At 37.2% G+C, this 25018-nt stretch overlaps 1 protein-coding gene across 1 annotated transcript in view; it reads right to left on the bottom strand.

The window, feature by feature from the left end:
* Positions 1–1812: 1812 nt before the first annotated feature.
* The window catches only part of LOC145666209 (uncharacterized), a 76713-nt gene continuing 53507 nt past the window's right edge, over positions 1813–25018 (bottom strand). The window contains exons 2-6 of the mRNA XM_081733276.1: positions 13210–13715; positions 10783–11136; positions 10137–10314; positions 8499–8632; positions 1813–2203 (exon numbers count right to left, since the gene is read on the bottom strand). Of these exons, the coding sequence (XP_081589402.1) occupies positions 1868–2203; positions 8499–8632; positions 10137–10314; positions 10783–11136; positions 13210–13715 (1508 nt within the window). The 3' untranslated portion in view covers positions 1813–1867. The remainder of the gene's footprint in view (positions 2204–8498; positions 8633–10136; positions 10315–10782; positions 11137–13209; positions 13716–25018) is intronic.

The raw sequence follows: 25018 nt of genomic DNA, 5'->3' as shown, positions 1-25018 counted from the left end.
AAAGCACTCAACAGAACATTATACTACATTTTTCGAAATGAACTCATTTATTTTGCTCTTTTCTTCCAAATCCAACAACAATACTAAATATATTAGTTCCCTTAGCACTTGACTATCATTTGAACTTTTAATGTAGAAATTTTTGATGCTCATAATAAATAGACAAAACTGAAGAAAATACTCAACAGAATATTGAACTACTTGTTTCTTCGTTGTTTTTGGAAAGAAACATTTTTTCTTTCTTCCTAGTTCGAATACTGAATATATTTCACTTGGTTCCAATAACACTGAGTAGGCCTATATCATTTCATTTCACACTGTTAAAAATGGTTTCTTAAATTCGAGAAAAAATTCCGTATTTGAGAACATCCGTTTCTTATCTGTGCACCGAGTAATACATTCTTAAAAGTGAGATTTCGATTTTCTCAAATCAATTCGAGAAATAATGACTCAAATACGAGGAATTATGTCTCATTTCTGAGGGTGCAATTGGTTTCTTAAATTTGAGAAATAATGTACTTTTTCTTAAAATTGAGAAAGGAACATCTCAGTAAATGAGACATATAACCTCAATTTTGAGAAACACATTTCTCAAAAAAATTTGAGAAGTGTCTTTCTCAAAAGTGAGAAACGATGCACAGAAACGGGGTTCTCAAATACGAGAAGAAGGGAAAGGATATAAACAAAATATAAACATGCAAAAAAAAAAACACTTTTAGTACATACAGAATTTATATTAAATGAACATGTTTAAAATATAGCACATTTAAACCTTTGTTTCAACGCAAGAAAATTACCTTCTTTAATAACGAAACATTTGTTTTACAATAAATCAATAAAATAACCAGATAAATTCTAAGAAAATTATATTCTTTGATAACGAAACGTTTGTTTTACAATAAACCAAAAAATAAGCAGATATATTCTAAGAAAATTATACTATTTGATAACGAAACGTATGTTTTACAATAAACCAAAAAATAAGCTGATTTGTGATTATGTTGATTTTTCTTTAAGAAGATGAGTTTCTAAAGCAAGTTATTATTCATGTTACCATCGTATGTTTAAGTTCACACAGATTATAGATCAAATAGAGTAATTCGTAGCTGTAAATTATTAACAATATACAAAAATCACACACACAAAAAGTTACTACTATGTACCAAAAACGACTTCAATCGGTCGATTAGTTTTTAGATTATGAACTTATGAAATAACAGATAAAAGGTATCAACCACTTTTGTTTCTGACTCCACTATGCTTATCTTTGCAAATGAAATAACTTTGTTTACAGCCATCATATGTGCTCTCGACTACATATATCTTAGGAACAAAAGATTATTAGAACTCATTTCATGTTTCAATACTAGTATAAAATACGGTTCACAACCATCATATGCGATTTCGATTACATAATATTACACTATCTTAGAAACAAAAGGTTGTTGGAGCTCATTTCATGTTCTAATCAGAGGCGGCTCGTGAGGGAAGTTATATCGGTAAAAATAAAGTGTTTTATTGTTTCAAACAAAAGAAGGAAAGTTGCCTAGTGTTCTAATTGTTGAGAGCAAGAATGACAACAGGTAACTTTTTTCACTTAGTTCGAAGCGATAAAACATTAAATTTTACCTATGTGATTTCCCTTACAAGCCGCACCTGGTTTCAGTGCAACGTGTAACTTATGGTTCACAACCATAATATGTGATTTTGAATACAGATTTTGAATACCAAATCTTCGATTACAATACTGACATAACATCTTACAAATATACTGACACAACAAGAGAAAAATTCATAAAAAGTATACCTATATTTTGTCAATTACTACAGCGTATTGATTAATCGTCCTTGGTACATGTTTTGTCTCTTACGTACTTCTCTCTTCAATGGTTAGAAACAATCTATGTTTCAACTCCTGAACACAAGAAGGAACTATTCTTTCCCCACACTTGTAGAATGCATCGTCCAAAAATAGCCACACGTTCTTGCAATATGGTGAAAATTCTAAATTCAAAGTGTATGTAAGTTTGAAAACTAAGTCTACAGCTTTCAACACAGAAGTTGCTGGAATGATATGGTCCTCAATGATTACGAACACTTGCTGTGGACGCACAAGATCTCCTATAACAAGAACAAAGGGCTGGGTTCTCTTTCCATTCAAAAGTCTTTCTTCCTCCATGAACCGTTCCAGTCCAGCTCCCACCTACCAAATATCGAATAATAAATGTTAGTATTTTTGTAGGTAAATCTATCGTTAGTTTAAGTTAATAACATTATACAAAATCTGGAATGTTCGATTTTTTTTTCTTTTTGCGTGAGGGCATATTGTGCATGAATTTCTAAAATGTTTTTGATCATAAATTGAACGTAATTAAGGTTATTGCAAACAAATGGAATTCTGTATGGAACATAAGATTTTTTTTTTTTTTAAGTATCATTATTGTCTGATCTTTTCCATCGTCTGATAATGAATGGCAACATTTTAACTTACGGAAATAAAATCGTATTTATTTTGATTTAGGTAAACGTTTCACGTTTATGATCAGAAACAAAGGGACACAGCAATGTTAACAAAATGGTGAAACAAAATTAGTGTGACGAAACGTAAAGACCCCCCCCCCCAAAAAAAAAGACACGCGGTGGACACTATATTCACAACATGAAGTAATATACAGAAAATTATCAGTTTAATGGACACACCTGAAAACTAAAGATCTTTCGTTGGCAGTCGAAGCGTCCAGCTACTGTTGTGGTGTTTTAGTACAAACGCTGTACTACGCAAGGAGCAATAGAAGGGCAGTATGCAATGAATTGAGCAGACGTTCAATGTTGAAAAAATGAAATGAAAAAGAAATCTTTCAGTTTTACATCCCACGGTTATGCCGGTCAGGCTAAAGGAGACGGTGAGTATAAGAAAAGAATGAAATGGTGGAATGAAGAAAGTGGGATGAAACGGGAGAACCCCGAGAAAACCCATGAGCACGGTGTTTGTTCACCACAAAGTCCACACGCCGCGAGCTGGGATCGAACCAGGGAGGTGAACGCTCTACCACTGAGCCACCGCGGCCCTTCATAGTGTTGAAATATGCGACCGTTCCGATTTCCCAAGAGGGCAAACTTTTTTCGCTCCGCTATGTCGTGCAAGCGTAACGAAAGTGGCAAATGTGTGTGTGTGTGTCTCGAGGCAGAATATCCCAGGTAATGGTGGCCTACAAAACTGGATAAACCACATCGGCGAAGAGGAACAGTGGTTAGAAGAAAAACATCAGTGACAGGTACCGGTCCCATCAAGTATTTACGCGGACTATTACTCAGAACCTTTGTACAACTGCGCGGCAAGTGACGAAGGAACTCAAGCAGCCCTTCCTACAGCCTTATCGACAATCACAGTCCGCCATGATTACATTACATGAACATACAAGGTTGGATTTCACTGGCGAAACCATTGATAGAGGACCTAACATTTTAAAACTGCGCCAATGCTGCCGCGAATATACATAGACAGTTGATGACTGGAAACGTATGATATGGTCGGATGAGTCATCGTTTATCTTATTGCAAACTATAGGCTATGTTTATGTCTGGGGACTCCCTCAGAAAAATATGATCCACAGTATCTTCAGCCAATCGTGAAATATGGGAGCAATATGGCTGCATGAAGCTGTGGGTAGCAATATCCTGGTTTTTAGTTGGTCCTGTACTGATGGTTACTGGGTGTGACTATGTCGCCATTTTAGGAGACCACATGCATCCTATAGTCCAAATATTGTTTCCAGGCAATGACACCATATTCCAGGATGATGGTACGCCCATGCACACCTACCCTGGTCCGGTTAATCCCTGAACATAATTGAACATCTGTGGTCAGTTTTGGATACACAGAACCCCGCGCAGATTTCTACCTCCATCCTCTTTCACGGAACTGACTGATGCACTGCACGCGAAATGATCTAATACTCCATTTTTTAAATTTATAATCATTAATGTTTAAACCGAAAATGGCGATTTATACCACTTTTGGTTTAAATAGAAAATAATGAACGAACACTGAACAATGTTTGGGATTCTGAGTCAATTCCCGAAAACCGCTTTTCGATCTCTCTTACCGTTTTCGTCCTATAAAAATTAATATTGAAACCGAAGTAGCAGCGAATTTCTGCCATTACTGGTTTCAGTGGAAATATAGGGATTAAGGTGGGTTACTTCCTTGAGACCATGTGTCGGTTTCCGAAAATCGCTTGTCGCTAGCTAACATGGTTTTTGAGTTATACCTATTACTGTTGAAACCAGAAATGTTCGATTTCAATCACTTCTAGTTTAAGCAGAAGGTTGTTCAACGAGGAACCTATTCCTCGGACGCTGAATCGATTCCCGAAAACCGCTTGTCGATAGCTGTTACCGTTTTTGCTCTGATACCTGTTCAGAGGCAAGCAGACAGAGTAAGTGCGTTTGCACACGACAACGATAATATCGGTGGTCCCACCGATAATGTCGGCGGTGAAATCGACTTCAATGTATTCAAATCGTAGCTTGCACACGCCACCGATATTATCGGCCGTTCCTCCGACACGCAGATGCTGTCGGCCAAGCCCCCGATACTGTCGGCGGTACCGCCGACACCGATTTTGTCGGGGGCAATGTTTTCTTATGATTGGATGCACACGCCACCGATAATGTCGGCCGGCCTGCGGGTTAGATGAAGAGGGTGACAAGGCGCTGTGTATTATTGTTTTTTTCTTTTCTTTGGAATTTTGTTGTTTTTCCATTTTTTCTATTACAATTGTATAATATTATTATTATCTTGTCCTATAAACAACTTTGGAACAGATTATTATTTTTTTACAGTCTCTGTTTTGGAGTAGCTAATTCCCTTTATTAAATAAATATAAAATGTGGGAAGTCTGAAGAGTACTGATTTCCCTCTAAATAGTTATCAAATAGAATATAGGAAATTTACATAACCAATTTCCGTTGATTATTTTCTACTCCCTTTTTTTTCTTTCTCTCTCTGTCTCTTTGATTGTATCTTTTTAAATCTACTAATGCATTTAAGTTTTATTATATTCTGGAAATTAATTCAAGCGTAATTTTCAAAGTTTGATACTCTGTGAACATAAGCATATGGAAAAATCCTGATTATTATTACTTTTTTTTATTTACATCAGAATTGTGTGCACACAATTTTCCCGGTCTCACTCGATAAGCAATGATTGAATAGAATATTTATTGACAAGTAGAATTATTATTATTATTATTTTGAAACGAACCTAGGATAATCAAACGTTCTTTTCAAAGCTCCCGAGGACAAGTGACTCATTTGGCATTCTCTTGATTGTGATCTCAAAAACAGGGATGTGACTCCACGCTTCACTTGTCGCACATCTTTTCTCTAACTTCCAACGCTACCCCCATTTTTAAAAGAATTTGTGGAATGGCAAATGGAAACAAAGACCAAAGCTATGTATGCAAGTTTTCCCTCTTCCCTTTGTACCGGGATCGACCACCTGATAGAGCTCCAGTTTAGCTATAGTGAGTGGGTGAAAAGGTTGTGTGTTCTTACCTTTGTAGTTTTGCTTACAATTTTAGAGATGGCAAAAATTTTTCCGTATGATATTTTAACCCTTATCGAACTTGTGGAATGCAGACCTTGCATATGGGATAAGACAACAGACTCTTTTAAGGACAAAAGCAAAAAGCATGGCGAGAAGTTTATGGAAGCCTTGCCGAGGATTTTGAATTCATAGACAAAAAGAAACGAGAAACTACAGGTATGTATGGACCAAGTAAAACAAAATAACTAATTCAAATCTTATCATTTAATCTACTATAACATTAGTGTTAATTGCATGGAAAACAAAATAATGTACATACAGGTACATACGATATGTAACAGTGTTTCAACAGAAATTAACCTAATATAGTTTGCAATGTCTCACAGCAATAATTCTCATCGAAACGAAAATATTATGTTTACGAAATCTACGTATTTAAACGGCACTGTAAAATCTAAACATGTTTAGGCATATTTTTTATAAGTTTTTGTACCGTCCTTCACACCTCTTCAGAACAGTTTTTGTAGTCCTTGTTTTAAAAAATAATTTTCCCGATTATTAGAACTTTTGGTTTCATATATGGAGAAGATTTTTAGAAACACAGTGCAGAATATATTGTGTGTGTCGATTACTTCGCTCGGTCCCACTCGACAAGGAATGGTAGATAATAGAAAGGGGAAAGGGCGGAAGATTGCATAAATAATACATTATTTATTGTAAAAATCTAACTCAATGCAGGTGAAGAAATCAAAATAGCTGTGAGGCACTACTTGCTTGGGATGTGAAATGGATTATGTGTAGATTGTAAGCAGTACAAAATTAATAATTTCCAGATATAATAATAATAATATATTCCGGTTGTGCTCCTAGTTTATATCTGTATGTTGTAAAATTTAATATGCGTTCAAAAGTTGTATGTGAAAATACATTTCATTTAAATAGTTGTTTGAATAAAAAGCTAAAATTATTCGAATAGTTATATTAAGATAATTATTCAAATATTCTAATATGTGAAAATTACTTGAGTTATGGTTATTCGAATAAATTTCACAGCTCTGGTAGTAACTGAGGTACTCAGAATGCAAGTGCTGGAAGTCCCAAAATTAGAAAAATCGTAAATTTAGTTTCAGAAAATTATCGAGTATGAAGACTTTTGAGAGAACTAGTCAGAAGTCCATAGTCCAATGGCTGCACTATACAAGACCATTTTTTTAAACCTGTAATTAGTATAAGCCTAAATATCTAAAACAGCTAGCTGGACTCATCTTTTCTCTTTCACGTCCTGTCCAATACTAGTCTCAGCGCCGACATTATCGGCCACGTGTGCAAACTATCGCCGACACCGATATTGTCGGGGCTTCCACCGATATTGTCGGCGACGTGTGCAAAGTACGCCGACACCGACACCGATATTATCGGTGGTCCCACCGATATTATCGTTGCCGTGTGCAAACGTCCTAACACAGGCGTTCTGTAAGACTTCCTATATTTATATATACCATAGTTTGGAAGTCAAAATTCGCGGGGAAAGGGGGGGGGGCGTAATGCATCTATGATATTTCACTGATTTTAGCTGTTCCTATAAGTAATGATTTGCTACCCTTAAAGAAAATGTAGGCACTATTGGAGTGTGTGTATGTGTGTGTAAATTCACCCCTTTGTTCTAAGCAAATTTAAATCATCATTGGAATCACATAAAGAAAGTACACAGTAACTTTTGTCTAATAAATTTCACTAATGAATTTCTTTCGTCTAATGAATTTAATAAATTTCACTACGTCATCCTGCAAAGGGCCTAGCGGAATAAGCATGTGAAAACTGCCCCCAAGCATATCTGCACCAAATTTACAGTATCGATTAACATTTATGAGAAACTCAGTTTCCAAAAGTTTCAGCCCCCAAGCATTTTTTCAGGGGTGTTAGGAGGGGGGAAGGAATTTTTTTCCTGAACGCCTCAACCGACTTACATAAAGAAAAAAGCTGTTAGGTGTTCTCCCTTGTTTTTAATGGACTGCCACCCCAAACAATAGGGTAACATGAGAATGTCAAAGGAATCTACATGCCAAATTTCATTAAAATCGGATAAGTTTTACGAGAGTTATCGTGGAGCAGACAGATCGACACTCGAACACACACATAAAAGCCGATCAAGTCGAATGATGCTACATTCATCTATGGCTTGGCATAATTACGAAATGAATTAATGGAATGCATGTTTAGTTATGAAATATTAACCTTGAACTACAATTAAACACTCATTTTAATCGTAAACATTTTGATGGTTTCTTATCATTATCATCTGTACGTGACTCAGAGAATCTTTACTTTGGTTCGTGGACATCGTATAATGGTAAATGTTATTTTCAGTCTTTAGGAAAAACAGATTACACTTCATTAATAGCAGAATCACCCAATTGAGAGTATTACTTCAATTCACCATCTGGAGGGTTGATGATCTGCCACGTCACACAATGTGGCCTATTAAATAACCTTGGTCCTCATATATGAAATTATTTTATTTAACAGGTAAGCAGAGGCCACACATTATGTGACGCTGCAATGTATCAAAACTTCAACTTGTTTTGTTGGAGAAACACATTCTCTGTTGTGTTTACTTTTATTAACGAAGTCCCCTCCCCCCCTATAGACTGAAAGCACTTGCCATAATGTGAATCCACGAACCAGCACAAAAATTATGTAGTTATCGAAGCCTATAACACAAAATTAATACAACAGGTGCTGAGTGTATTTCAAGGTTAGTATTTCATGATATGATAAAGCTTAACATTATAGCAAAAAGCCTGTATGTTCTTGACTGTTAGCTACTTGGGAATGAACTACAAACTACATTATAATCGTTGATGAATAAGAATTGCACATCATTTCAAGGAAGAAACTAATTTTAACATACACGTGTATGACAACGAAAATAACTTAGTTACTTACAGGTATGGTGTTAATAAAATGCTCCAATGAATCCAAAACTGTTGGACGTTCTTTCACATGTTTTCGTCCCTTTCGTCTGGAAATCACTCCTTGAGGTAGAAGATAGGGTAATAATTTTAGTGCAACGTTCGTTTCTTGAAAGAAAGAAAATAAGGAATGTCAATCTCAGATAGCAAATCTTGCTGTATTTTTTTTCTATTTCAACAGACTAGATGTTAGTTCATTTAGAAAAGGTGTACATAAACTTCTGTAACCGCATAGTATTCTATAAACAATTGTTTATGAATATACACCGAAAATAAACAATACAATACAATACAATATTAATTTGGATCGCCATAGAACTGATAAATAGAAATAAATAAATAATAAGCCCAACGAAAGATTTCAATTTAAGGTGGCCTTTTAATGGCCACCCAGTACTAATCAATTGGTTTAAACTAAAATATAGAGAGGAGAGGTTCGAAAGGGTATCGCGCAAAGAAGAAAGTTTGAGAAGCAATTGCCAAAATAAATAAATTAAAATCCTTAAATTTCTCGAAAGCGCAAATGACCAAATAACATCAAAACTAATTCTCCAAATTATATACACTATTCACTAATACACTCAATGTCTTGTCCGAGAACCTATTAGAAACAAAATTGAGCATGACGAAATAAAAATACCCCTCCAGAGACGGCTATTGAGCTTAACAACACAATATAGTATAGGTGATAGTATATATATTCACCAGCTTAATATTGTACAAAATATTTAGGGTCAAATTTCCAAATCAAATATACAAATGTACATTAACAGCTGTCACGCATAAATTACTACCTTCTGAACAAAACATTACAGAATGGACAATGTGCTCTATAGGTTTGGATTTACGAAAATCTAGAAGTGTGGAATAAATTTATCGGATTATTTTTTCACAAGTTTATTATTATTATTCAAAATACTAAAATTCACAGTAGTTTCTGTTCATTCTCTCCTCCAATGGAAAGATAAGTTGGCAAACTTCAAAATTCCGGAACAAACCCTAAAGAATTAAATAATGAAAACAAAGCATGAAAATAATGAAATTAAAAAGGTTTACAATCTCATCGACTAATTTTGATAACTGATTCGAGATTTGTTGCTACTTCTGCTTCTCAATTTACTGAAATTTGTATTTCTGCATTAAATTCATAGGTACTGTATTAGATGTTATACTGTTCGGCGGAACACTGTTATACTGTTAATGACTAGATACTGGAATTAATGAATTGTTACGTGAAATTGTAGATCATCTTGCAGCTGAAATAACAGAAGAAACCATAATACATGGATTGCCTTCTGTAACACTGCTAATCGCTTTACTGCGATGAGTGTAATACACTGCGAACAACTAAGGAATTTATCAACAGTTGTTAAAAGAATACAATTACTTCCTTAGAAACTGGTGTTAAGCGTTGCTAAATTTTTATGTTTCAGAATTCACTGTAACTGGCTTCATGTATTTTACGGAGAGGATATTTTCGCACTTGAGATGTTCTTTAACCCTATTCTTCATGTTGCCGGCCACATGAAGAAACTCGAAAATCCAGTTTCTAAACATGTTCCTATTGTGTACTACTCATGCCAAAACAATTAAAAATACAAATGGTACTTACTTTCTGTAGTAATATCCGTAGTTCGTCCATACTTCGCAAGGAAATCTGAAGCTACGTCTTCTGCTGCTTTCCGACCACAATTTCGGGCTTGTAAAATTAGTTTGTCCGCAATTAGCCCGAAGTCAAGAGTGAGTGCATTAGATCGTCCACCAAATAAACACTCGAATTCACTATCAATCTGAAGAAAAAAAAATCATAAACGAACCAAAAGGAAAACAGATATGCAACAACACATACTTAAAAAATGCATATAAGAATGCTTAATAAAGCTACTTAAAAATGTTGACACACCATTGAAGGGTATATGAATTGTTTCTCAGCATTCTGAACTTCAGAAAATAAATCACAATCTGTATTCCATTTCTTATAAAATTGGTATGATTTTAAGTGTATATTTGCGTTCGTACTTTGTTATTTTTTAATGAACTCCTCTTACAACAAAACTACTATATATTTTAAATTTTGACACCATTTATACCATCCTGCGTTTTCCCTTTAAATACTGATAATCACCTATTCTACTCAACGCAATTCATTCTCATTACACAATTTAGGTTTTGGTGTTTAACCGACGCCAAAGGAAATTGCGGGCCATCGAATTGTATGTCAACATTTTAAGGTACAAACGGAAATTATTTCAACATACCACTGCAGGCAGTAATATCCTTGGCCATGCTGCTATTATTTCTTCTGTACATTTATAGGTGTGAAGAATGTTTTCTCTCCTGTAATTGAAAGTGTCCCTCATATAAGTGACAACTGTTTCTAGGGGTGATTCATTTTCTTTCATCCACTGCTGTTTTTGAATGCATTCCACCGCTGGCGTCTCATTGGACTGAATGTTCATGTATGTAGCTATACTATTCTCTTTTACTTTCCGTGGTATTCCCAGGTCTTCCTTCTCAACAGTCGACAATCGCCGAAACCGGAAGTTCTTCAATCGTTGCTGTATTAATCCTGATGCTGATGTTCCTTTTGTAGCAGGACTAAACCATTGTTCCTGAAATAAAAATATATTACACTGTTCGTCTTATATGACACTTTTCTGGTGAACTTTCTACACATGAATTACAATAATAAATAAATAAAAGCGCCAGTAACATCAACAGTTATAATGCTTTTAAATACTGAGAGGTTGTATTACTTGATTAATACGGTGTTGGGCCACTGTTACCTTGAGAGCAATCTTCCCTTTAGAAATTCAGAAATGTCTTCCATTTTACATCACTGTCATCCACCCCGCTTAATTTACTACATTCGATGATCTGTTACACCACTAGCAACGGCCAGATGCAGGCGCTGCGCACGCTCCTCAATGGTACTTACTTACGTATCTTACATGTCTCAAACTACAGGTGTTTGCATTATTTTGATCAACGTCTATATACTGTTCGTACAAAGTTTAGAACGGAAAAACTCAAAACTCTCCCAGTCAACGTTAAGTTTGTGATAGGCACTATTCTCTTTCTTAGTTTTCTGTGGGTTTCCACTTTCCTCCCACATTCTAAATGCCACTAGTTCTTCATAATCATTCACTTTCATTTGTCAGTTCATTTTTAAACTTATCAGTTGACATTATACACAGCTGGCTTGCCGCGGTGACTCAGTGGTAGAGTGCTCACCTCTGATACGTAGAGCCCCTGCTTTGGTTCCAGTTCCCGCCAAGTGGGTTTTTATGGTTGACAAACACCATGTGCGTGGGTTTCCTCCGGGTCTTCCGTTTCTCCCCACTTTCGTCATTCCACCATTATCATCCACTTCATCATCACCGTCTCCCTTAACCTCGGTACATAATCGTGTAAAATCTCAAAAATTATTATCCCACAACGTATTAAAAAGGATAAAAATACAGGGTGCGGCACGTAAAACCGGCCCGTAAAGTGAACATATAAAATGAAATGTAATGTATTGAATATGATTAACTACAACACATAAATGAAATGTAATGTATTGAATATGACTACTCACCTTCACAGCAGGTGCTGAAAGTGTCCTCCGCCCACTTCAACACACATGCATCTTTAATTCAGGTGTGCAGACAGATGGTCGTCTGTTCCTGGGAGCATTTTGAACCGATCCTGTACGCCGCCATTTTTCAATCAATTCCTGAATGGTGCTTTTTGCTGGCACAGAAAGTCCTGGAAATTTCTCCCGAAACAAATTCTTTGTTTTCACAAAAGATCCAGTGAGAATGAACCCTTCAACAATGGCAACACGCTCGGATATCGAATACGGCATTATCACACACTGACACTCACCCGGCTTAACACAACGAGGCCTTTCTCTCAACTGGTTTCGACAAGTTTCACCGGCTGCAGCTGCACGTGACTGCTGCAGGTCACGTAAGTCGACCCGACCTCGACACGCCATTTCTTGGTAGGAAGGTAGATTATTTAAGTGTTGCCAAAAACACAATATACCAGAATATTACGACGGGCCGGTTTTACGTGCCGCACCCTGTATATTTTATATATATACCGACAATACACAGAAACAGTTACAATATAAATTGGTAAAGGTGGTCCTTGAACGTTTGCCTCTCTCTAATCTACAAGGTAACTCCTGCGCTCCTGTTACTGTAGTTAAACATGTTTTGTGAAGTCGCATGCAAAGTCAACACATTTGAACTTCAAAATAGTTTGAAGAACTCATAATTAATGTTTTCATATGCGGTTCTAAACCAGTGGTTCTCAACGTGGGTGTTACTAATAGCCAGGGAGTGTTCTCGTTTCCAAAGGGAGTTCTGAAACAAAGTTCTAATAGTCTATTTAAGATTGCATGACCTATTAGTCTTTTTTTTCTTCATATTATGCGACAAAAGCTATTATACATTTTAGTAGGCTTTTTACAAATAATAATAATAATTGAAGCGTTTTATGGTTCTTAAACTGCTTTGCCCTAGTCTTACATTCAGCCTTGTGTATGGGTGAACTGGATTAAGATGACAGGAGCATCAAGACAATCGCATTCACCCAAAGAATGCTACGGTCGAAAATGTTAAGAACCACTATTTTAAACTACAATCATCAATACAAAAGATATATTTCTAATAAAAGCCAAGTGTGATACTCACAAATCCACTGCCACTATTTCCCTTCAATATAGGGAACGATCCTATGATCAATTTTGCAAGATTGGTTTTTTGCTTTGTAGTTGGCTGACAGCCGTATTTTTCAATAAAAGCATCTACTTTAACTCGGTTGATACTGTACTTCTCTAGAATATTAATCCCTTGATCATTATCCATCTTCTCAAGCAGATCTGGACATTTCCTTTCCAAAAGTGTTCTTAAGTTTAAATTTAAATCATTGTCTTGCTCCTCAGGGGAATGCGACGGAGTTCGGCTTCCACATGTCGACGTTTCAATACTACTACCCTCATCATCACAAGGAGACGAGGAAACGTCAAAGGTTGAATCTGTGTCTTCGTCTGTCAGTGTTGTAGGTGGTGAAGAACATGATGATGATGTCATTTCCTGCCATTTCTTGCGGAATTTTAAGCGAGGACCTGCTTCAGGAATTAACGCTTTAATTGTTTCTTCATCTAACAAATAAAAGCTTTCGTCGTCTATTTTTTCACCTAAAATGAAAACACATACAGTGAGCACAAATGGAAGCTTCGCAACGTAATACACTGCAACTCAAGAGACTGAATCATTAAATTACACCTGTATATCACTAATATTCACAGCTGCTTTTCCCTAGGAAGGTACGGTGGCTACGCGGTTCAGCGATATTTATTATACTATGAAACGTGATGTAGCAGGTACAATATTTTATTTTACAAAAGAAGAGTGCACTTTCAGGAACTTGTTTATGTAGGACGTGGAGGTACGATCATGAACCGCTTACTTCTGGCGCGAGGAGTCCATGCTACGATCTGGTGGACATCAAGTCCGTGAGTTTTCTGGAGGTTCTGCATTATTTTTAAATATACTAGACAAGCAGAATAGTTGTGCTACAACCTTATTATAACCGCTCCACTCGAAACTAAAACGGTGGTTAGCAAATTTGCAAAGAAAAATACAAGCGCGAGGAAGATGACAAGGGGTCATGAAATGTAGCGTCAAGTTTTTTCTACATTTGGGTACTTAAGTCAGTATAATTTTAAGTAAGAAATAATGCTCCCTTTTGCGTTATTTCTATCCATTAAAATAAACAATGTTATTTCAGACTTTGTTACGAGGAGGTGGGGGGAACCATCTGATATAGGAGTATTTTTATGTTTTTCATTGGTATATTTTTACCCTGCTAACTAAAAGTGTATAAGTTTCAAATTCACGGAGGGGATACAATTTCCCATCAGAAATGCTCCTAAAACAAAATGACACATTCAAATGATCACTCCTGAGAAAAACAACCACCAACCGTACGTGCTGGATGATCAGGAAAAAAAATACCCATCATTCTTTCAAACAGGATGTAGGCCCACTCGCTTCAATAGATAGCATGTATGATACATGCAGAAAAAAACTGATTTCATATCAGATCAATTCGTCTATAGGTACGAAGACATTGATATACAAAAAGCGAAAAATGTATAACTGGACAGAGAATCGAGTGCGCGTCTCCGGTTTATTGTGCTCACGCGTTAATCACTAAGGTAACCGGTTCGCTTCCAGATCACCCTTACACTTTTTGAAATGAAACCCACAAAAACTGCACCAGGAGCTGCGGTGGCTCAAAGGTAGAGCATTCACCCTGGTGCGTGGGGTCCCTGGTTCGATCCCAGCTCACGCCAAGTGGGCTTTGTGGTGAACATCCACCGTGTGCGTGGGTTTTCTCGGGATTCTCACGTTTCCTCCTCACTTTCTTCATTCCACCATTTCATTCATTCTCATCATCAGTCTCTCTTAGTTCCAGGGCATAATCATGGAACGCTGAACTGAAGGATTTCATTTTTCAAAAACTGCCCAGGCGTATTATAATCCTATATTCGTTTAGTGGGTACAAGCCTAAAATATAAAACTGTAGAATCCATTAAGATATTCATTACACCATGAAACGTGACTCAAAACTTTTAAATAATAACTTTTTTTATTTGTAGGTACACTAAAACGAAGAGTGAAGTTTCGGTACCTTATTTACGTAAGAGGAAAGGATATGGGGCAGCTGTCACTCACCTGTCGCGAGAGGTCTATGGTTCGATCTCATGTAAGTCTCTGACAGACAACATTGAATTCCTGGGCTCTCTCGATGTTCTCCAGTTTCCTTCTTTTTTCTACAAACGTAATAATTATTGTCCCATCTGTCCGTTAGCCCAAAGGCAACAATTCCTATTTGAGTGTAACGTCCAACGTTTATGTCCCGATGTTAAATGTTAATAAACAAAGTAGTAAAAATAAAGTGGGAGTGAATGATAGAACCACGGGAAAACCCACCACACACTGTCCACCAGAAAGCTCACTTGGCGCTCAGCCACCGCGGCCCCGAGATAAGCGTCACTCCAAAGAGTAGGTCCCGTCGCTCATTCCCTCGCTGTTATACACGCCTTTACAAACTAAACGAAACCAAGTTGCCTAATCTATCTGTTTGCCTGAATGCCTATTGTTTCATTACAGAAGCCAACGTTAAATTTGATTCAATGTATTAATAACTGTTCGGAAATTTTTTTCGATTACACCTCTAGCTTGCCAGTTGGACTTTTTAATATTTTTGGTTATCTAGCCTATATACTAAATTTCTAATTTAAATTTCATCATTCATTATCCTTTTACGGTTCACTATCTTTTCTGTCTGTTTCCGGCACTGCTTGCAAAATAATATATCAACAGACTACCTTCCGCGTAAAATTTACCAGAGTTGTCACCAGGAGGCAATAGCTTCTCTAGATCGCGGAAAGCATGTACACAAATAACCACAAGTAACAATACCTAAAAATAATAGTCTTCAAACGCAATAGGCAAGATCAAAACATGTGTAACCATATGGTAACAAAAACTCGTTAAGGGTTATTTATATAAACATAATTTGTAGCGTACTGATTATAGTACAGTGCCAATAAAATAAATTTTATATGCATAGCATTTGCTTATGAATAATCACATTGGCATTACTAAGGTGGCAGTTTCCCGAAAAAAAATATATTCCGTCGAACTCGATACTGAAACGAAACTCACTGATTCCATCTCAACGCACGTCAAACGGGTGGGTCTCTCTTAGACTTAGAGCTCAATCTTGGAACGTTAAATTAATTAAAAAAAAAAGCAATCTCTTAAGTTCTACGTCCCACAGTTCTGTAGGGTACGCTAAAGGAGACTATGATGAAAATGAATAAGATAGTGGAATGAAGAAAGTAGGAAGAAGCAGGAGAATCCAGAGGAAACCCACACACACTGTGTTTATCCATCACAAAGCCCACTTGCCGCGAGCTGTGATCGAACTTAGGTCCTCACGCACCAAACGTTCTACCACTGAGCTACCGCGGCCCCTACGTTACATTAAGAACAAATATGCACAGTACTGTATGCAATGTGCAAATTGACGGAAAATGTCAGGGATTTCCCCCCCCTGAAAAAACAAAATTATTCCTGGAGAAGAAAATTGTTATCGTTGGTATTGATAACTTTTCAAATTCTCAATATATAGTATACGTGAGTGATGACTGGGTGCATATATGGGTGAAATTAATCCCGTCCCTGGGAAAAAATGTGCAGATTGATTATACGGATCCACATATTTGTAAAATTTATAGAAGATATTTGTATTAATATTTTAATGGAGCAGTGTGAAAGTAATCGAAATATGACATGCTCTTACTTGTGAAATATGTATTTACGTGTATATATTAATGAACGTGAAACCTAGTATGCACTCATTCGTCCATAAGGTAAGTAGTGGTAGATTAATGAAGGACAACGTAACGTGCAAGGAATGTAACGAGCAAATTACTTTAACAAAAAAGTTATCTTTCCATCGTGAAAGCAATTGTTCTCTAGGGTCCTTGTTCATGTGTATACCCACAATTACTGACGCACCAGTTCCCTACGGATGCATTCGCGCTAGGTACCCTGCTGTGCTCGTGCTTTGAGTCGGTTACATAGCATTCATGCTTTTAGTGGCCACCTAGCACAGGTAAAATTGTTTTTGCACATGACCTCTTAAACTAAATCTGCACCGGGAATGTAAATGCACACTTCAATGTAACAAGCAAATGAATTTAACAAAAATATATCTTTGCATCGTGAAAGCAGTAGTTTTTCAAAATCCTAATTTAAGCGTATATCCACCATCTCTGACGCGCCTGATCCCTACGGACGTAACCTAACGTTACAGCATGGGTTCCCATGCTGTGCTTTTGCCCTGAGTCAGGTAGATAGAACTCGTGCTTTTTAGAGACACCTAGCACAGGTTTGCTGATGTTTTTGCACGAAATTTCTTAAAGTGAATTTGCACCGAGGAATGCAAGTTCACACGTCATGCTGAAGGTAGAGAAAGCGAATGCAGAGAAAAAGTAGTATATATTTCATGAATCTCTGTATGGATTTGTATAATCAATCTGCACGAAATATTCAATTCGCATACTGACCTGCCTATATGCTACAAATAACGGAGTATGTTTAGTACAAGGGATCAAGAAGCACGTAAAAAACACAAAATTTACAGGAGAAATGAATGATGCAAGTACTTAGACGTAACATAACGTAACCAAATCTAACCCAACCTAAGCTAACCTAAACTAACCTAATATTAGAAGAAATAAGCGAAATTCTATATTTTTTTGGAAAATTATGAGGGATCCCTACACTAATATAACAAACTAAACTAACCTAACTCAGGGGCGTATCCAGGGGGCGATCGCCCCCCCCCCAGAAGAGGCAACTTTCTTATTTTATATATATAAATAAAACCCATCCCAAAGTTTGGAGCCCTTAAAAGTAGCAGTATGACAACACACCGCCCCCCCAGAAGTCGGTCCTCGATCCGCCCCTGACCTAACCTATCCTAAACTAACCTAACCTACTCTAAACTAACCGAATGTGAACAGAAAATACCAAAATTGTAACATATTTTTAGAGAAAAAAGCTGGACCCCTTCTGCTAAACATATGCCCAAATAACCTGCATACATTATGTCATTAAAACCATTACTGATACAAAAACAAACAAAAAAAAACGGCGCTAATCTATGTTACGTGATCAGTACAAAGCACCTCCGCATTGCAATTCCATAATTATAAATCACAATTTTTTAAACGCTGCTTCTAACTACACAGATGACATGTGTTCTTTGACTCCGTACATAGCTATTTTGCAACTTATAGCGAAGGGGAAAGGGTGTAAAACATTGACATGCCTCCTCATTCTATTGTAATATAGAAATCAACGTTCCCTACGGGGCTCCATCCCGCCTTTACTTGTTATTACTGCCTCGTTATTATGTGCATTGAATATTTAGCCTGATAAATGTAGGAGCTAACTTGATTACGAACTTATATGAAAGGAATCAGCATTTTACACCCTAACGACTATACACTGTACTTTGTTTACAAAACACTGAATCACATTGATACCAGAACTTCAGGTAAGTAAACAACGAGCTGTGCATTTTGTAGTTACTTAGTATAATTTATACTTACGTTCGAAAGCTGGATAATACAGTTCTAAGTTGAGTGTAACTAGAGCTTCTTCTATGAAGTTCATTTCTTATTTTCACACACTTTATCAACTCTTCACTCTCTTCGCCGCTGTCGTCCATGTCACATGATGTGTACCCATACGCCACCTCAGCCGCATCACCGTACTGCGTACTCATATACATTCGCAGTTTGCTACAACTGAGAACTTTTATCTTGTTTCCTGTATAGTAATTATGCCCTAGCAATATTACACTCTAATAAAACATCGTATTATTATTTCGGTAAGATTGTTGCCGTTACTGTTTAAATATCTATTGATGTTGCAAGTCACGCACTATTCCATTCTCAGTTTTAAGAAATAAGAAAATCTCATAAATGGGAACCAGGAAATTTGCCTTGAGCTCACAAATGAACACACGTTTGAAAATAATGAGACATTTTGTCTCAAATATGAGCAAAAATTACTTATTTTGTTTTGAACACGCATTTTTCTCATTTCTGAGCAAGGAAATTTTTAAGAGTGCAAACTTAGCCATTATTTTAATTGTAAAAAAAGTGTTACATGCCATTTCCATTATAATTTAGTACAATTCGAAAACAATACTCTTAATCACACTAATATTCATAACTTGAGTGGTCTTGTAATTTGAGGGTGTAGTATATTTGAAGTAGTTTCTTCGAACGTTCGAAGCTGAGCCGGTTCCTTGTGATGTTATGGACAGCCCGATATTTGTATTGACTTTGTAAAGTAGCATTGTATAATACGGTTTGCACGCGTGACTGTTCAAAACCCATTTCATCATGTTTCATGTTTTAAACCCTTTGTAATCGAGAAAAGTTTTAGGCTAGAGAAGTCGTGGGAGAAACTATTGTGCAATACAACAATGGTAAACCTTCGTGGTCTCCATTTGTGACGACTTTCTGCAATGTCTGAGAAAAGCATCACGAACAAGTAGAGGAGTTTCTGTTGGAAAACCTCGGCCCTTCAGGAATAACTAGCTACCAGCAATATCGGGGAAAATTTGAAGAACTTATGAAGAAGGGAATTACAACACCACGCACATTCTGGTATTTCGCTACTCGGCAACATAAGGAATTGTCGGAATTTGCTATGAAGTTACTGAACATCCTAGCATCTTCAGCGCAAATTGAAAGATTTTTCTCAAATTGGTCCTTTGTCCATAACATCACAAGGAACCGGCTCAGCTTCGAACGTTCGAAGAAACTACTTCAAATATACTACACCCTCAAATTACAAGACCACTCAAGTTATGAATATTAGTGTGATTAAGAGTATTGTTTTCGAATTGTACTAAACTATAATGGAAATGGCATGTAACACTTTTTTTACAATTAAAATAATGGCTAAGTTTGAAATGAAATGATATAGGCCTACTCAGTGTTATTGGAACCAAGTGAAATATATTCAGTATTCGAACTAGGAAGAAAGAAAAAATGTTTCTTTCCAAAAACAACGAAGAAACAAGTAGTTCAATATTCTGTTGAGTATTTTCTTCAGTTTTGTCTATTTATTATGAGCATCAAAAATTTCTACATTAAAAGTTCAAATGATAGTCAAGTGCTAAGGGAACTAATATATTTAGTATTGTTGTTGGATTTGGAAGAAAAGAGCAAAATAAATGAGTTCATTTCGAAAAATGTAGTATAATGTTCTGTTGAGTGCTTTTATATTTCTTCAGTTGTGTGTTTAAAATGAGAATCTAATAACTTTTACATCGAAAATTCAATATGTCCCAGTGCTAAGTGAAGTGGTATATATAGTATCGCTGGGACGTGGAAGAAAAACAAATCGGTTTATTCTAAAATTTCATTATTTCAATATTCTGTTCAAAATTTTTCGTATCAATTATATGTGTGTGTTAGTGTGTAATATGAAGGTAAAATGAGCCTAATTGTCAATCTCTTTTTCTTTTCTAATATTAGTTTCAAAGTATACTGAAATGTTTCGAGTTTTATATTAAAAGCTGCAAAGGTACAGCAATAAATTGTTATAATCAAAAGGTTACTTGATACTTTCAAACATATCCGAACCAACACTTATATTTTTAATGTGTGTGCTTATATGTTGGGTGGTTGTGCTTGTGCGTGTGCTAATAGATGGAAAGTAGTAGTGGGCCAGCGGGGGGCTATCCAAAATTATCTTTTATTACTATGATTTGGCATAAAATCATTACTTTTCAATATAATTTTAGAAGATAATAATGTTTTAATGCTTAAATAAGAAACCCAAGCTTACAATGTAACCGATTATTCAAAATTATCTTAGTTTTAATGAAAGAAATATAGTTTTCTACGTCTGCGTAAAAAACTGATTTTCTACATGACGTATATTACTAGTAAATTACGCGTAATTTATGTAAAATACGTAACAAGTAAATTACCTTGCCAACACTGTCTACAATATTAGTATATCATATCTAAAAACGACAGAGTCATACTACTTGTTTTATTAACCTCCACCCCGAAATTAAAAAAAAAAAATGTTGAAATAAAACATAAAATTACGTTTTCAGCCCCCAAATTATCGAACATTACCAAACACTGAGAGCTCCAGACCCCTGAAAATTGTAAAGTTGTTAAAGAAACCCTAAAATTGCGTTTTAATTTTCCCATTGCCGAAAACTTTCCGTGGGAGAACCCCTGGATCCACACCAAAATGAAATCCTGGCTACGCCTGGATAACTAATAATTATAAACTGCTCGCCATTAAAATTGCAACACCCAGAAGGAGTAATCGCAAAAGTACGAAATTTGCAGTGTGTAGGAAATGATTAGGAAGCCAAGGTCGTCGTGCGTCAGGTATGCCTGTCACGCCATCTGGAAAGAGGTATCTCGAGCAGGCCAGGGATGCGCACAGGTACGGTGAATGTGCGTTGTTGTGAATGTAGCGGGTCAAAAGCGGTCAGCAATACCTCGTTGTCAAATACGGTAGCGCTTCCAGCAGGTTTCGCAGTTCGATCGGGATCGAATTGTTGCATACCGTGATTGGGGTTTATTGTATCGAGAAATCAGTGCCAGAGTAGACAGAATCCGTGTACTGTTGTACGTGTGTGGAACCAGTGGTACAGGAAGGCACAATAAAGCGACATAGAGATGCTCAACGTCGACTTGAGACTACAGACCGCGAGGACAGACGCCTAACCGCATTGCCCTAACAGACGGTACGGCCACATGAAGACGTTGACGCAGGAACTAGGGGGATTTTACGACGTCCAGTGTCTCCACGAACCATGCTGTGTCGTTTGGTGGAGCGGGGAAACTTTTCTCGCCGCCCATTGCGGATTCCTAAGCGGGTACAACATAGGCGTGCGCGCCTGACATGGTACGAGCACCATCATGCATGGCGTGTAAAATGGAATGCCGTACTCTTCTCCGATAAATCCCGCTTTGTGTACAGCATTATGGTCGACGTATACGTATCTGGCGGCAGCGTGGCACTAGACTTATGGACACCTGCATCATGCACCCCCACACAGGCCCTTCACTGGGCATCATGTTGTGGGATGCCGTCGCCTTAGGTGTTCGTTCGCGTCTTGTACACATTTTAGGGACATTGAACAGCCAACGGTATATCACAGAAATGCTCACCTATGTTGCTGTCCCATTAATCCACGGACTGCGTCACGTCATTTTCCAACAGAATAACGTGCGACCCATGTTGAAAGGAATATGCTCGCAATCCTGGAAGCTAAGTTTGTACCCCTGCTTCCGTGGCTCGCACGTTCGCCAGATCTCTCGCCGATTGAACATGTCTGATCCATGGTGGGTCATCGGTTGGCTCAACACAGATTTCCTCCTCCTAATGTTTAGGAGCTTTGGCGCCGAGTGGAGGCCGCTTGGGACGCCATACTTCAAGGAAAAATCGATGGGCTTATTCTCTCCATGCCTTGACGTGTTGCAGCAACCGCCCGTAGAGGCTGTACTAGCCACTAGCTTCAGGAGGTTCTGCAACCCTTCTACGCACGTCAGATGTCACAGTGCCGACCTGTTAGTATTCCAAAGTTTTGCATTTCTACCTCATTTCCTTCTGGGTGTTACAATTTTAATGGCGAGCAGTTTACTGTAAGACGTGTTTCAAAAATTTAGTCAAAGTTACAAACAATCCTTATATTATGGAGAATGACATCTTAATGCGTCATAATAACTATTCATTTACTGGTTAGGGAGAGGTCATACCTTCCCTTGTGGAGTCCACGGATGTACCTGTATTGCAATATGTTGTTGTATGTACTTGGCAAATGGGATAGTAGAGCCAAATTAAAGGTACCATAACCACTTGGCCGGGTGCCCCGCAAGCATTAGGTACCCCAAGAACAGAAAGACATGTATTAATTACATGTATTAGGAGCAAAATTTAGTCATAGGGACTACAACACACTTGTTTACTCTGGGGCCTAATATGCTGTTAAAATGGCATTGTAGAGTAGATTAGACTGGACAGTAGAGTAGACGGCACTTGCGCGAGGCCTCCTTAGGCTCGGGGCCCGATTGAGAGCAATCGGTCCAATCGGCTTAAGGCCGGCCCTGACAAACCACATTCACCGTGAAGCGCAAACAGAATTTACCAAAAACAGTTGTTTCTCTCAGCCATCTATGGAACAAAATTACTTAATACCACGATTTTTTCCTATATTGTATTTGTAGTGTATTAAATTACATTGTTTTCGGATAAGTAAGTTATCCATTACGTTTGTTACACAACTACATAAGACATTATGTTAAATAATAATAATAATATCTCTACGAATAAATTAGATTTTTATTTAAAAATTAAACAGAACAACTCTTGTATTCAGATATCTCGAGATCTGAAAGTCTGATCCTCAGAAATTCCTTCAGATTCATATTCCTCGTCTAATTTACAAAATACATGAAAAATGAGGTGGGGTCCAGTTTGCTTCCCTGCTCAATTTATGTTCGGATATCTCGAGTTCCGAAAGTTTGATTATTAAAATGTCTTCAGAATCATATTTCTCATGGTCTAATTTTAAAAATACAGTGAAACCTGTCTTTAGCGGAATCGAGCGGGACTTGCAAAAATTTCCGTTAAAGTCAGGTTTCCGCTTAGTGGAGGTAGACCTTTCCTTTCTTAAAAAAAATACATGCTTTTAAAGGGGCATTCTGAGAAAATATATTGCTGTACGTACACTGTTCGATTACAGTACTTCTTTCTTCTACGAATAAATACCCAAAAAATTAAAATGAATTCAAAATATGCTATGCACACGTTTTCTTTATTTTTCTAATAGCCAAGCAGGGTTTTCTGTGTACATTGCTCCTTAGCTGCTTGACTTTCCGCATACACTTTAGTCTGAGAAATTATACTAAGCGAATCAGAATAATTTTTTCGTAAGGCAAATTTTTGCAGTTCCTTTAAACTTCTGAGAGAATCTTGATATGTATTTATTCTACACTCCTCTCGGAACTCGATATCATATTCCTCTTCTTCCTCAATCTCGTTTTCTTCTTTCCGACATTCTGTATGATTCTTGATCAAGTTCCGGGGATTAAGGACGATTTGTGGGGGGTGAATATCCCTTAACGAGTTTTCGTAACCATTTGGTTACACATGTTTTGATCTTGCCTATTGCGTTTGAAGACTATTATTTTTAGGTATTGTTCCTTGTGGTTATTTGTGTACATGCTTTCCGCGATCCAGAGAAGCTATTGCTTCCTGGTGACAACTCTGGTAAATTTTACGCGGAAGGTAGTCTGTGGATATATTGTTTTGCAAGCAGTGCCGGAAACAGACAGAAAAAATAGTGAACCGTTAAGGGATATGAGTAGTGGTTGGGGAAGGTCAACACTGTCATTAAATATTTAACAAAAGAAGGAGCATTTTATCGCAAACAGTGTAATGCATATGTCTCACAGAATGTCTAAACATCTTCTAAACGCTGTAGTCTGAAACTCAAAATTTTCCGTTATGTGTTTATTTTTCTTTCCGTTGTCCGCGTAACACAGTTTCCTCTTAATGAAGGGAGTTTTAAATGTTTTGTTCTCCAAAATTCATGGGACCGTGAAATATTTCCGTTTAAGACAGTTTTCCGTTTAATAAAGGGTCGGGGGCGCGGTGGCTCAGTGGTAGAGCGTTCACCTCTGGTGCTTGGGGTCCCGGGTTCGATCCCAGCCCCCGCCAAGTGAACTTTGTGGTGGACAAACACCGTGCTCGTGGGTTTTCTCGGGGTTCTCCCGTTTCCTCCCACTTTCTTCATTCCACCATTTCACTCATCTCTCATAATCACCGTCTCCTTTAGCCTAACCGGCATAACCGTGGGACGTAA

Source organism: Thermobia domestica, chromosome 12 (assembly GCF_964235325.1).
Source record: "Thermobia domestica chromosome 12, izTheDome1.hap1.1, whole genome shotgun sequence".
In the NCBI taxonomy this organism is placed as follows: Eukaryota; Metazoa; Arthropoda; class Insecta; order Zygentoma; family Lepismatidae; genus Thermobia; species Thermobia domestica.
Note: the sequence above shows the minus strand (reverse complement) of the source record. Positions and strands in the feature narration are given on the sequence as shown.